Source organism: Nicotiana attenuata, unplaced genomic scaffold (assembly GCF_001879085.1).
Source record: "Nicotiana attenuata strain UT unplaced genomic scaffold, NIATTr2, whole genome shotgun sequence".
Lineage (NCBI taxonomy): Eukaryota > Viridiplantae > Streptophyta > Magnoliopsida > Solanales > Solanaceae > Nicotiana > Nicotiana attenuata.
In genome coordinates, this window is record NW_017673235.1 from 1 (window position 1) to 14,439 (window position 14,439).

General features: G+C 35.4%; 1 protein-coding gene across 1 annotated transcript; it reads right to left on the reverse strand.

Annotated features, from left to right (window-relative positions):
* Nucleotides 1-1,425: 1,425 nt before the first annotated feature.
* Nucleotides 1,426-5,499, reverse strand: LOC109215802. The gene is made up of 8 exons (XM_019379912.1): nt 5,045-5,499; nt 4,522-4,745; nt 4,376-4,440; nt 3,760-3,981; nt 3,533-3,662; nt 2,758-3,080; nt 2,332-2,476; nt 1,426-1,834 (listed from the first exon to the last, which is right to left on the reverse strand). Exons 1-8 carry the CDS (start codon nt 5,226-5,228, stop codon nt 1,595-1,597), a joined length of 1,533 nt encoding a protein of 510 aa, XP_019235457.1. The 5' UTR covers nt 5,229-5,499; the 3' UTR covers nt 1,426-1,594.
* Between the last annotated feature and the right edge of the window lie 8,940 nt (nt 5,500-14,439).

Below are 14,439 nucleotides of genomic sequence, written 5' to 3' on the forward strand. Positions count from 1 at the left end.
GCATTTATTTGTATGATCAAAAGTACGTATTCGATGCGAAATCTTATATGTATCTCGTAAGGAGTAATGAATTTGAAAAGAATTTCGATATTATAATTTGATATTTGTTTTAAAAAATACCCCTTTTATTTAATATGCTTTCTATTTGAAAGAGAATTTATATAAAAATATAATTCACAATTTAAATATGATTCTCTAGCATCATTTATTTTTAAGTTTCAACAAGTTAATAAAGTGAAACATAATTCACCATACTATATCATGATAACTAATTATTTGTAAATAGTTACTAGCTAATACTGAGCTATTAAATTAATAAGTATTGTATCGTAAACATGAAAAGTAATATTTAGGAAAATAATTATAAAAAAATTATGGACTAATACAACAAAGACATAACAAAAGTTAATAAATAAATACTTTTAAACGAAAGATTTATTTAAAATTTACTATCATAGCAATCTTAGTGGATAACGTGCAATAATTTTTATTTTAATTATGACATAAAATACTCTCCACTTAATGATTTATGATTAAGAAAAAAGTAATTTTTGAATAGTTAACGATTTATTAAGAAAATTTGAGGATTTACAAGGTTAGTTACACACAATTGCATAAAGTTCTATTAGGCGCGCCCAGTACGCTGGGTGTTGGGCGTGTCCGAGGCGTAAGCCCGACGGCCGAGGCGTAAGTCTCACGAAACTAAGTCCCACACATAAGCTCAGGGGCGTTTTACGAGTGCCCCGCCCCAGGGCGAGTCCTGGGCGAGTCCCAATTCTGCCTTTTAAAACATAGCTTTAATTTCCTTTCTTGTCATTAAGTAAATATAGAATTTCTTGATTATTAGTAGCCCGAGTACTTCTTAAATAAGCTTTGACCGAATTACTCAATTTTTGGTTAAACATTCGGTACTTACTGTAACAAAACATCGTTTCATTACTTTGCTATTATTGAGATTTTTTTGTGAAATTAACCCCTTACCCCCCCCCCCCCCCCCCCCTACCCCGTTTGAGCTTCCTCACAAAGAAAAAATAAAGAAAAACAAATGAAAATAAGCAAACATAACATGACACTTTAGACCATAAAACGTGCTGAATCTTGAAACTAGTGTAGTATAAACAATTTATTTTTATAAGATTTGTGTTCCCTCAAACTGATTTAAATGGAAAGAATAGCCCATACAAACAATTGATAATCGTACTCGTAACATCGATCTTACCCAAAAAATAGTACTACTATTGTTGTTATAAAATCTCTGAATGCTAGTCAGAGGAATCTATGGTTAAAGCTATATATAGCTATTTAAATATAACAGCTACCAAAATTGAAGTATATTACCATTATTTTATAAACATGGAACTACCCGCTATAGCCACTACGTGATGCAACACAAGGTTGTGGATTCATGAATCTGAATCTTGAAAATTAAAATCGAAAATATAATAAGTATATGTCACTTTAATGTCTATCCCTTGTCTCTCTTATAAATGTTTGCACACATAAAATAATTAATTGTGTGCAACAATAACTTTGTGATAATTAAATACAAATAATATGCAGTTTAATATATCATAACTAGTAATAAAGTGATGAGCTAGGGTCTCATCCTTTCAACTTTCTGAATGGAATACTTGAGTTCTTTCTGAATGTTCAACCTAGAAGGTGACAAGACAATATCTTTCCAAACAGAACCTGCTTGAAAAGCTGGATGTGGATTCTTGTAAAGCTCATATATGGAGTTTGCTCCATCATTCAACCTTCCCACCATTTTCAGTACATTTATCTCATCTGGATCAACTAATAGTGTCTTGTCTTTCTCCTTCCACCCTATCAACTGTTGAGAATTAATAAACCACAACAAAAGAATCAATCAATAGGAGTCAGCTGCATATATCCCATTTAGCATTACAACTATGCTAGGCAAATTATAAGAATGAACAAGCTGTGACAAATGAAAAGAGCAGCTCGGTGCACGAAGTATCCCGCGTTCGTGCAAAATATGGGAAAAGGCCGCATCCCAAAGGGGTGCAAGAATTAGTGTGGCTGATTTCATGGCTCGAACCCGTGACTTATAGGTCACACAGAGACAACTTTACCGTTGCTCCAGGGCTCCCTTCAGGCAAAGACAAATGAAGGGCAGGCCGGTGCACAAAGCATCCTATTTTCAAGAAGGTCCAGGGAATGGCCGCACCTCAAGAGGTGTGATGTAGATAACTTGCCCTAATGCAAGCATTAGTGTCTATTTCGACGGCTCGAATCTGTGACCTATAGGTAGAGAAATGAAACAAAAAACAAAGTAAGAAGATTTTGTAGGAAGTTGTTTGGTTGTACCTTAGGGGGGCCTTCCAATGCATTAGTGGAGTATAGTCTAGCATTGTCTACTAGCTGACAGTATGTATGGAATGCACTTGCAAATCTCTTGTGTGATTTCAGCTGTGAATTAACTCTTACTGCTCTTCTACACATGATTGCTCTCCTGCAAAACAACCACAAATTCACAATTAATACTAGTACTAGAAAAAATCGACTATTCTACTTGGTATTAATATCTAGAATTTCAAGTTAGGTAGAAATGCTAGCTATCAGGAAAAGGCAGAGCTAAGATTTTAAGTCAATGAGTACAGAGTACTATAGTACTACTTACATCCACTATTGTTATGTAATAACAAAGCGAACTTAGTAAAAAATATATATGTTATGGGAAAATGTAACTTTTATTTTCTTTTTCACATGGTTATTAAGAAGGTTATGTCTTACCTTATTCCTCTAATGACAGCTAAATAAGCATCACAAACAACTCCAACCAATTCTATTCTATAAGGTCTTCTCTTTCTATTTCCATCAGTGGCCTCTTGTTCTTCATTCAGCTGTTCCCAGTAGTTTTCAGTAACAGTTCCATCATCCTCTACTCTGTAACCAACACCCATGCGATAACGGCGCCGGTGAACATTTCTGGCCATGGTTATAGTCTGAACTACAAAGGGTATCCATGAGAGTGTACCATCCATTATCACATCTCTCCCTTCATTTAGTGCTGTTACAAGTAGTGATGATGCTGCATCTGTTGATGACTGATGTACCTGCATATTACATTTCAATGCAACTTTTGCTTAGGCATATTGTTCCTTAACAATTACTATAATTAAAATAACTAGAACAGAATAAAACATAACCTTAAAATTGGCAAAATCCATAAGGTTGAAAGCAGGACAATGGTTTGCACTCTCCTTAACTCAAGGTATAAATATTTGATATTACTAGTATCCCAAGACCCCACTTGTGGGATTACACTGGGTTTGCTGTTATTGCTATGAATATACATTGGGTCGAAAATAATGGGAGAATAGAGCTGTCAAAACGGACTGATCCAATCGGACTATGGCATTTAACAGCCCAATCCAGCTTTCATTTGAAATGGCTTCAAACACATGCTTGCCCAACATCAGCAGGCTAGCAGGTTAGGTAGGACTAACCTCACGGGTTAAGCCCATTTTAACGGCTCTAAAGGAAAATTTGAGAAGCATATATTTACCAACTCAGCAGTTCGAAGCATGTCATTATGATGTCCCCTAGAGCTAAGGGCTTTGTAAATGACATCTGATTCTTTGAAAGCATCTGCCTCTATTACAACAGCATTAGCTGCAGCTCCTGCCCAAAATGGTCTAAACAAAAATTTATGCAGACAGCTCTATGTTAGTATCTTACATAAAGAATTCATTATAAATCCATAAATTTACAATTTATGCCATATATTCTTACTCCTTGAGAATGTCCTTAAGCACAGTGCTTTTGCCAGCTCCCATACCACCACCCATAAAGAGGAGGACAGGGCTTCTATCTTTATGAGCCATTGGAACCATAACATCTGTGCACTGTGAATCATCTGCTGAAACAAGTCCTATTGCTTTCATCTCTTCAACTAAGGTTGTAAATACTCTTGCAACCTTCAGATTCTTTGTCACCCTTTCAAATCTTTGTTCCCTTTTTAATGAAGAAGGCAGTGTTAGTTATCATGTCATTTGTAAAGTACAACTAGAGATAAACTGTCCATAATAAGTGGAATTAGTTACCTAAAACATAAGCAAGTAATCTTCTATAATAGGTTAAATTGATTGACAGTGTAAAATTCCGTTAAGTATACTGTTAGTGTAAATCCGAGGAAGGGCTCACCCAAAGGGGTGTGATGTAAACAACCTAACCTAATACAAGCATTAGTGGCTGCTTCCACGGCTCGAACCCATTGACCTATAGGTCTCACGTAGACAACTTTACCGTTGCTCCAAGGCTCCCATTTAGCGGTATACTATTAGTGTATATAAGTTAAATCCAATTTGAAGGTAGCTGAAAATATGTCCTAATTATTGGATTGTTGTACCTAGTAGCTGCCATGACAATGTTTTTCAGCTTCTTTTTTGGCTCTGCATGATCAGCACTCAAAATCTGAAAGAGAATAATTAACATTTTAATTACTTCAATTAGAAACACAAAGAGATCAAAGATCTATCCTTTAACTTAATTTACCTGGCTGATCATATGAGAAGCATGGCACCAATGAAATGCAAAGTAACTAAGGATGCATCTTTCAAATTCTTCAACTAGCTTTATAAAGAGTGAATCAGCATCTGGTTCATTAGAAAAGAAATTGTATATATCTTCTTCACACCCTTCTGATTTCCTTATATACTCAGCTGCTAATTTGCATAAATGTGGACATTCCCTCTTATCAGCAAATCCCATTTGTCTAGCTGCATATTCATACATGAGTAATATCATTTATCAACTCCAAGAAAATCTTAAAGACGCATGGCTTACGGTTAATGAAGTGGGTGAAAATCAGGATAGTCCGGGTTCAAATCCCAGCAGAAATAAAAATACTGTGTGATTTCTTCTTTCCATCTGCCTAAGCGTTGCCGAACCAAATTATTCAATATCTTTTGCTGGCGGGAGGTAACAGGTACACGATTAAATAATCGAGATATACGCAAACTCACTCGAACATCACTATTATACAAAAAAATCGTAAAAGGGATTCATGAAAAATTACCTACATAATGAGAAAAGCTCTCAAACCTAAGGATCTGACCAGTATTGGTAACTTTAGTACGAGGAACAATTTTTTGGTCACGAATTTTCTTGAGGCGATAATGCACAGCAGCAGCAAGAATTAATCCAATTGAAGAAGCTACAATGATATATGATGGTTTTGAAGAAGCCATTGCATTTCCCATGCAAAAAAGATCAGTTATAATAATGTTGAAATGGCTTGATGAGAAGTACTAGAGATCAAAGAGACCATTTTAGAGAATTGATTAGACTTTTTTGCATTTCTTGAGAAAAGAAGAACATAATGAAGAAAAAAAGATTTAGATTTGAGATCTGATGCAAGCAAAAATTAAGGAAAATAGCAGATTGAGGGATTGTTCATGTGAAGGCTATAGCTTAGGCTGTTGCATGTTAATCGTTATTCGTTATGGTTGTTTGAATGTTAACAACACGTGTTAACTTTTCCTGTCTTAATATAACATTCTTTTTGTTTCCCTTCTTGAAAATGTCCTGGAAACTGCAATTATTTATGCGGAATTTAATTATTTACCCAAATAATAAAAAGTAAACAGGACTTGTTAAGAAAATTTATAGATATAAGCAATAGAGCAAGTAGCTTTTCATTTTCTAATTTCTTGGTGGAGCATTCAGGTTCATACAAAATTTGGCCAATTTGAATTAAAATAGAATGGAATAGACTTGAGAGAGTTCAAAATTGAAATCCCCATAAGCATATGGAAGAGAAATAAACTAAGGAATCTTAAAAAATGTCTCAAATAAGTTCCAACTTATCAACCTCTAGGCATTAATCATAGATTTACCAAAACTAGCCAAATACATATAAAAATTGAAAACACAAATAAATAAGATTCTTTCTCTCCAAGAATCACACGCAAAGACCTCCTTCCATATTTTAAGCGTGATCGGCAACATTAGATGCAAGACGGAAAGAAAAATTTATGGATGAGGTAGCAAACAAGGTGATGAAATACAAAAAAATTATATATACAAGAATCCAAAAATCTAAGCGAAAAAGGATCTTTTTTCAATAGGTATGGTTGAAATTCATTGAAAATATATAGATGAGTCAATATACAAATTTTGAGAAAGATTAAAGGTGATTTGGACTGATTTGGTATCAAAATTCGTAGTTAAAATCGAGTTCAAAAAATTCTTCTGCGACACATGTATCACGCATGTATCTTACACACTGGTATATATGGATATACATGTGATACACATTTGATACATATGTGATACATAATGTGATACACATATCATTTTTTTCATGTTCATCTTCTATTTGAATTTTCAATCAAAACCACCTCAAAACTCCACCAAATCATCTCAAAACTGAGATTCAAGCTCCTTAAGATGTACCCAATCTATTCTAATAACACCCATTCAAAAGAAAGCAAAAATTTAACCCTTTTTTTTGCTAAAAATAGTTAATTCGCTAATATTAGTAATACTTTATGAATTGACCAATTTTTATAATAAGCTACTTATAAATGGACTTAGCTGGTAATTTCCCCAAAAGAAACTCTATTATAAGGAAAAAAGTTAATTGCATGCAAGATATGGTTGGACAGCAGGTGGGGATTGAAGTTATCTGTTTGATTGCTTTGGTTGCATCCTCCCTTATGTCGCATCATCTTAAAGCTCAGTGTCGCATCATCTTTAGATGATAATTACTCAATTCCGTGTAAGTTGGAATCAACTATATAAATTCTCATTATCCATGTCACTCCTTTTAAACTCGAAATTCAAAAATAATCAGATTTACAATCGGTCGTTCTAAAATAGCTCAGTTTTAAAAATTATCGAAATTTAGCCACTTTTCATGTAAAAATAAATTTGAGCGAAAACACTGTTCAAAAGCCGGAAAAATACGACAGTATATTATGCTGGAGTTCCAGCAAGTATACCGGTCCAGCATAATATACTGGAGTTTGGAGCACCGGTGCTCCAGTCTCCGGTATATTATACTGGAGCCAGCAAAGTATACCGGTGCAGCATAATATGCTGGAGTTCATACACAGGTGCACCGAACTCCAGTATATTATGCTGGACCGATCTCTGTTGCAGCAAAATAGTGGCTATTTTTCATTGATTTAGTAAACGCTGGCTATTTTTGAATGACCAATCCGAAAACTGGCTATACCGTGCTATTTTGACGTATTAGTTCTATATATGTTATGAAGTGAATACAACTCTTTAATGGATCAAATGGCTTGGATTGGTATTAGTCTAGATACGGAAAAATCATTCTATTAGATCGAATAAGTGCATTCGATCTAATAAGTACCTTGTGTTAGAATTGAGAAATTCTATGGCTCGAATCTTTAGTATCTCTTATTTATTACCTGTGTCTACTATTTAGGCAAAATACACTTACCCATTCTTACTAAGAAACTAAAAGAAGCCTCAAAAACAGAAGAAAGGATGGAAAGTGAGGAAGAAAGAGATGTAGAAATAGAAACAGCAGGCGAAGTGCTACAAAAAGAACTCTGTTCGATTTTTTAGTCTATCTATAAGAGGAGATCATATGAAAAACGTAACCGATTCTTTCGTTTCTTTGGGCCACTGGCCATCTGCCGGGAGTTCGGGTCTAATACCGATATTTTAGCAACAAATCCAATAAATTTAAGTGTAGTGCTTGGTGTATTGATTTTTTTTTTGGAAAGGGAAAGTGTGCGAGTTGTTTATCACACACACAAAAGATCCAAACAACAGCATATCCAACACTAAAATTAAAAGAAAAAATGAAGGCTTGTCCCAAAAGGGAAAAACCAATTTTACATTATAGGGTGATCACTTTTCTTGATAAGTCATCCTGTTCAGAGTTAAGTCTAGAATAAAAACATATGCTAAAGAATGAGACCTAAGTGGGGCTTGAAAAAACTTTAATTAGTAGAATCACCCTTTAGACATAGTGATGTGAACACCTAAATGAAGCTGTAGTATACTTTAATAGTATGCATTTTCCCTCCTTGGCTCTCATACATTTCTTTAGATAAAATGTAACCAAATAATGTATCTTATGATCCTGTAGGAGTAGGATAAGTACTGGTTTGCAGGCACTGTCGTTGATCAATGGTGGCCACGTTTCTGAAAGATCGATAGGTAGATAGAAAGCTAAGCCTTTCCTTTAAACATTTGACTTTGCATCTTTTCTTCTAGTCGAAATTTCATTCATTTTCTGAACTTCAGCTGCAAATTTTCCATTCAGGATTTGCCTATTGATGATAAGCTATAATTACGTATTTTAGTCGATTATTACACTCTAATTTACTGCACTTTAATTGAGTTTGAGCTTTAATCGCTAGTATCTTGCACTAATGGTGTGTTTTATGCTTTGTAGGAGTGATTCCGAACTATATAGATGTTATGGAATGAATTCAAGTGATTTGGAGCTTCAAAGTTTGAGTAAAAGTTCAAGGAATTAAGCCGGGATCGTGTTTGGGGGTCAACGGATGATAATTAGAGCAAACGAAGACTTCAGTAGGCAGATTGCGCACTGTCTAGTAAAATAGATATAACTTTTTGCTCAGAACTCCAATTTGGCTCCACAATATATGATTGGAAAGCTAACTCAAAGGGCTACAACTTTCATGTTTTACGTTTTTCTAAATTCTGAACGGAACAGGGTCAAAAATGCGCGAACGCGCGAAGTTTGCGCGAAATCGCGCGTGTTAGGGGGCTGAGGCAGAAGGACGCGCGAATGACGCGCGAGGTCGCGCGAGTCACCCGTGAAAAGTGTCATTTTTCACATTGGAGAAAGTATAATTGTTTGGGTCCAACCCTACTTGGTATATATACATGAGAAAACGTTTTTTAGAGCAATTTTTGACCAAGGAAGAGCACAGAGCCGCCGTGGAGGCCGGGTTTCATCTTTTCTTCCACCAACTTAGTAATTTTTATGTTTCTTTGTATGATTTGTTGTTTTGCTACCATGTCTATGTGGAGCTAAACTTCACGTTCTAGGGTTTGTGGTTCTTTCATGACTATTGTTATTCGGATATTGATTTTGATTTCTTAGTTTATCATATTGGTATATTTATTCAATCCTGCACTTAATTATTTGATTGCTTGATCACCAATTGAATACTATCTACGAATCTAGAGTTGAACTCGAAAGTGGGAATTCTAGATTGCATATAGGATTGAGTAGAGCAAGTTCTTGAACCTGGGCATCGGGGAACGAATTCGCAGTTAGGATAGACATATACCTAATTGCCTTGCTTGGTTGATTTACAGGAATTATAAATGCGTTCTTGTTGATTCTAACTCCATAGACATATAGGCGTTAGGTTAGCTTGAATAGGCAAGTAAGAACTCGACAGATTCTTATGAGCAATATTAACCCTGTCAACCAATAAACTAGATAAATTAGTTAGTTAATTTAATTGAAGAATACAATAGGAATGTTAGATAGCCCATAACCCTAGATCGTTTTCATTACATTGATATCATAAAAATCTGCTCTTTCTCTCTGTTAAAAGTTCATTATTTGTTTTTATTTATTTAATTAGTTTAGAATCAAATACTTCTAGATTTAATTCTTGTTTAGAAAATTAGGATAGTCTAATTTAGTTAATAGTTAATCACAAGTCCCTGTGGGTACGATATCTGGACTTACAATCCTATATTACTTGTCGACCACGTATCCTGCGTGTGCGTTTGGGAGCAACAAGTTTTTGGCGCCGTTGCCGGGGACTTAGAAATTAACTATTCTACTAGATTGGATTTTTACTTCTTTCCTATTCAAGTTTTTATTTTTTTTATTTTTTAACTTAATTTATATTTTATTATCTTTGTTGATATGGCATCTTGGAATGATAATTGGTCGAATATTTATTATTCTTATTATGGTGATCCTTGTCCATATTGTGGAGGACCACACTTGTGGCAAAATTGTGAATCTCAATCTTATGGGTGGAATATTTGTAATATGTGTGGTGGTCAAGGTGGCCATTGGGATGGTTGTCCTAATTCTTATTATCCTTCTCAGAGCTCTTATTAGTATGTTTCTAATAATGTTTATGAGTTTGATAGGAGCAATGAAGTACAGGATATGGAACGTGATGCATATTTTAGGGATATTCTGAGGCAAGTAGTCGAGCTACAAGATGAAAATCGAAATGCTGCACAAAGAATTAGTGCAGCAATCATGAGAATGAAGGCCGAGGCGGAGGAAGTGGCTGAAGATAACGAGCTCCCACCAGAAAATAATTTTGAAGAAGCAGATATAGTGAGCCAATCTTGGCTGAAGGAACAAGCTCAACTTATAAAATCTCATGAGTTTCTCCGTGATGGTCTTTCAAATATGACAGAACAACTAATAGAAGCAAGAATTGAGCTCAGGCAAGAGATAGACCAATTTGGCTTAGATATCCATGACTTGCATGATCAATTGAATAAAAAGGTTGAGGCGTCTGATGCCCCACAACTAATTTTTGTGGATACTGGCCAGCTTGTGGAGCGGAAAGAGGAACTTCAAATATTCGACCAAAATATTATTAATGATGCCAAGGTTGACGAAGAGTGCGAAATTGAGGATGTCAAAAATAATACAATTTTGGAGTTAGAGCGTATTGGACCTCATTCTAAACATTTTTCAACATTGTGCTTGGTTGGTGACATGGGAATTGATCCATTCGAGCATATAGAGGAGTCAATGGATGAGGAACAAAGTGTTTATATTCTGAAATTTGCGATGCCAAGGAGACAAAACGACATTCCTCACTTAAGGGCCAAGAAGTGCAAGATGCGTTATCTATTGCTTGGTTCCTTTATTTTCACACCACCGCCTCATGAACGTGACAGAAAAATTGATGCAAAATTGGGGGCGCAATTTATATCCTCAAAGTGGAAGAAAAAGTGGTGAAAGTGATGGCGTCGTGCCGCGACGTTAAATCAAGCGCTTGTTGGGAGGCAACCCAAGTCCATTTTTTTTCTTTTGTTTTTTGTTTACTTTTTTTTTTATATTTTATTGTGTTACATTTTTTTATTGTATTATTTTTTTGTAGTATTATTTTTGTATTTTGTAGGAGTAAGAGCATGGAGTCAAAGCCAATAGGCGAGTGCAAAAGCGAGCATGTGTTTGAAACTGAGTGTGGGGTGACCGCACAAAGGATCGTACCTGGGAGAAGTCTGTGTATCCCGTGAGCTGCTAATGCTTCGGCCTTTGGCCTACCAGGGAGTCTCTTTTACCCTCTTGTTATTTTTAGTGTGCATTGAGTACATTGCACAATTTTAAGTGTGGGTTGAGGAGATTGTCTGGGTAATTTTCTGTGCTATGTTAGCTTAGTTATAGTACTCGTTCTTAGTGTAGTAATTTTTGTTTACAAAAAAAAAATTCGAAAAATTTGGACTTTTCCTGACGATGGATTTTGTGGACAGCTTTCTTGAGGGATAAAAGTCTAAAAAAAAAATACAAAAACATGTCTTTTAGCTTTCTTTAGGTAGTAATAATCCCCTGTGGTTTTTCTTTGTGCCTCGGTTCTTTTCCATGGGATGTAGTTTGAACCGGGTAGTAGTATTTTTTTATTTCTTAGAGTAGATTAGAACTTAGGGAATAAATGGAGGAAGAATGATGAACCTAGGCGCCCTTGACTTATTTGATAGTAACATATTTAAGTTTTGGCATGTGTAGTATCTTCCCTATGATTTGAAATTATTTATGATGCCTTGCTTAGTTGGATAGCATGTCTTGTGATGCCTATGTCTCGTTTTCTTGACTTATGTTCACTTTGTGCTTCATGCTTAATATCTCGTGACTCCGTGAATACTTGTATTTGTTTGAGAGTCGGAATGAGACCGTTCTTAGTGAGTCATGTGCCATGTGTGGTGAGGTTTTTGTATAGTCTATGTATTGTACTTGTGTCTAGAACTTACCCGGTATGTGAGTTGAAGCGAAATTATAGGTGATGCTCGATTTGGAAAATGATTTTAGGCTTTCTTTGACCTTTTTGAGCTTGATTGCTTATCATAAATAAAATTTGTCCCTAGCTAACCCTTTTGAGCCTTTAGCCTTTTGTTTGGCACCCGCATTACAAGCCTATACCATTTTGTTCTTAATTGACATTGTTTTGATCCTTTTACCTCTTAGAGAGGAGCGCTAAAAGAAGTAAGAAGGAACTAAGTGTGGGGTGGCTTTTGAGTGAAACCAATAAAAGGAAGAAAGGTGCACTTGTTTTGTAAAATAATACACCACTAGCAGAAATTAAAAAAAAATAGAGATGAATACATTGTTGTCTTGTTCCTGCTAGTGGGTATGAATTAATGTAGTGTTTAAAGAAGAAGGGAGCATTTGGGGGTGATATTGTTTGTGAAATTGAAGTGAATTGAAGAATTTGCGCTTAAAGTTGATTATGTGGTGTGTTAAAGTGCTTAGGAGGGTTAGCCACTATTCCTAAATATATCCTATCTGTCTCTTAGCCTACATTACAACCATGAAAAAGTCCTAATTGATTTTAGATCGAGCGAGCTTACATTAGTAGAGATTTACATTATGGGCAAGCCTATGGTACCAAGTGCATGCATGTGACTTCTTTTGTGAGAGAGAGAGAGTACTTTGATATATATATATATATGAGTCTTTAAACTATATTTGATCATGAGATTTGATTGTGTGGGTTCAATGTATTCTCTTGTTCTTGTTGTGAGGGCACATGGCTTCATGAGAGATAGGTAACGTTATTAGACTTTTCTACGACGTTGGATATTCAAGCCATGAGTGCATTGTGACATTGAAAATAATTTTTAAAAATAACATAAGTAAAGGGAAGTGTATGATGATTGCATATGCTAGAGTTTAATTGTTGCTATCAACCATGGTCATTGGTGTAGTGTGCTCCAAATGTGTGCTTCGAATATGTTAAGTGCTCATAGATAGAGTAAATTTTTGGTTGACTCGAGGACGAGCAACGTTTAAGTGTGGGGTGTTGATGATAAGCTATAATTACGTATTTTAGCCGATTATTACACTCTAATTTACTGCACTTTAATTGAGTTTGAGCTTTAATCGCTAGTATTTTGCACTAATGGTGTGTTTTATGCTTTGTAGGAGTGATTCCGAGCTATATAGATGTTATGGAATGAATTCAAATGATTTGGAGATTTAAAGTTTGAGTAAAAGTTCAAGGAATTAAGCCGGGATCGTGTTTGGGGGTCAACGGATGATAGTTAGAGCAAACAAAGACTTCAGTAGGCAGATTGCGCACTGTCTAGTAAAATAGATATAACTTTTTTCTCAAAACTCCAATTTGGCTCCACAATATATGGTTGAAAAGCTAACTCAAAGGGATACAACTTTCATATTTTACGTTTTTCCAAATTCTGAACGGAACAGGGTCAAAAATGTGCGAACGCGCGAAGTTTGCGCGAAGTCGCGCGTGTTAGGGGGCTGAGGCAGAATGGTGCGCGAAGGACGCGCGAGGTCACCCGGGAAAAGTGTCCTTTTTCACATTGGAGAAGGTATAATTGTTTGGGCCCAACCCTACTTGGTATATATACATGAGAGAACGTTTTTTAGAGCAATTTTTGACCAAGGAAGAGCACAGAGCCGCCGTGGAGGCCGCGTTTCATCTTTTCTTCCACCAACTTAGTAATTTTTATGTTTCTTTGTATGATTTGTTGTTTTGCTACCATGTCTTGTGGAGCTAAACTTCACGTTCTAGGGTTGTGGTTCCTTCATGACTATTGTTATTCGGATATTGATTTTGATTTCTTAGTTTATCATATTGGTATATTTATTCAATCCTGCACTTAATTATTTGATTGCTTGATTACCAATTGAATATTATCTACGAATCTAGAGTTGAACTCGAAAGTGGGAATTCTAGATTGCATATAGGATTGAGTAGAGCAAGTTCTTGAACCTGGGCATCGGAAAACGAATCCGCGGTTAGGATAGACATATACCTAATTGCCTTGCTTGGTTGATTTACAGGAATTATAAATGCGTTCTTATTGATTCTAACTCCATAGACATATAGGCATTAGGTTAGCTTGAATAGGCAAGTAAGAACTCGACAAATTCTTATGAGCAATATTAACCCTGTCAACCAATAAACTAGATAAATTAGTTAGTTAATTCAATTGAAGAATACAATATGAATGTTAGATAGCCCATAACCCTAGATCGTTTTCATTATATTGATATCATAAAAATGTGCTCTTTCTCTCTATTAAAAGTTCATTATTTGTTTTTATTTATTTAATTAGTTTAGAATCAAATACTTTTAGGTTTAACTCTTGTATAGATAATTAGGATAGTCTAATTTAGTTAATAGTTAATCACAAGTCCTCGTGGGATCGACATCCGACTTTTAGTCACTTTATTACTTGACGACCGCGTATACTTGCGTGTGCGTTTGGCCGCAACACCTA

Bases quoted from the DNA above. Each gene is read 5' to 3' on its own strand.
- LOC109215802 (XM_019379912.1), bottom strand. From the start codon at position 5,228: ATGGGAAATGCAATGGCTTCTTCAAAACCATCATATATCATTGTAGCT. The intron at 3,982-4,375 runs GTACAACAATCC...TTCATTAAAAAG, and splicing joins ATTGTCATGGCAGCTACTAG to GGAACAAAGATTTGAAAGGG. The intron at 3,663-3,759 runs GTAAGAATATAT...ATTTTTGTTTAG, and splicing joins CTTAAGGACATTCTCAAGGA to ACCATTTTGGGCAGGAGCTG.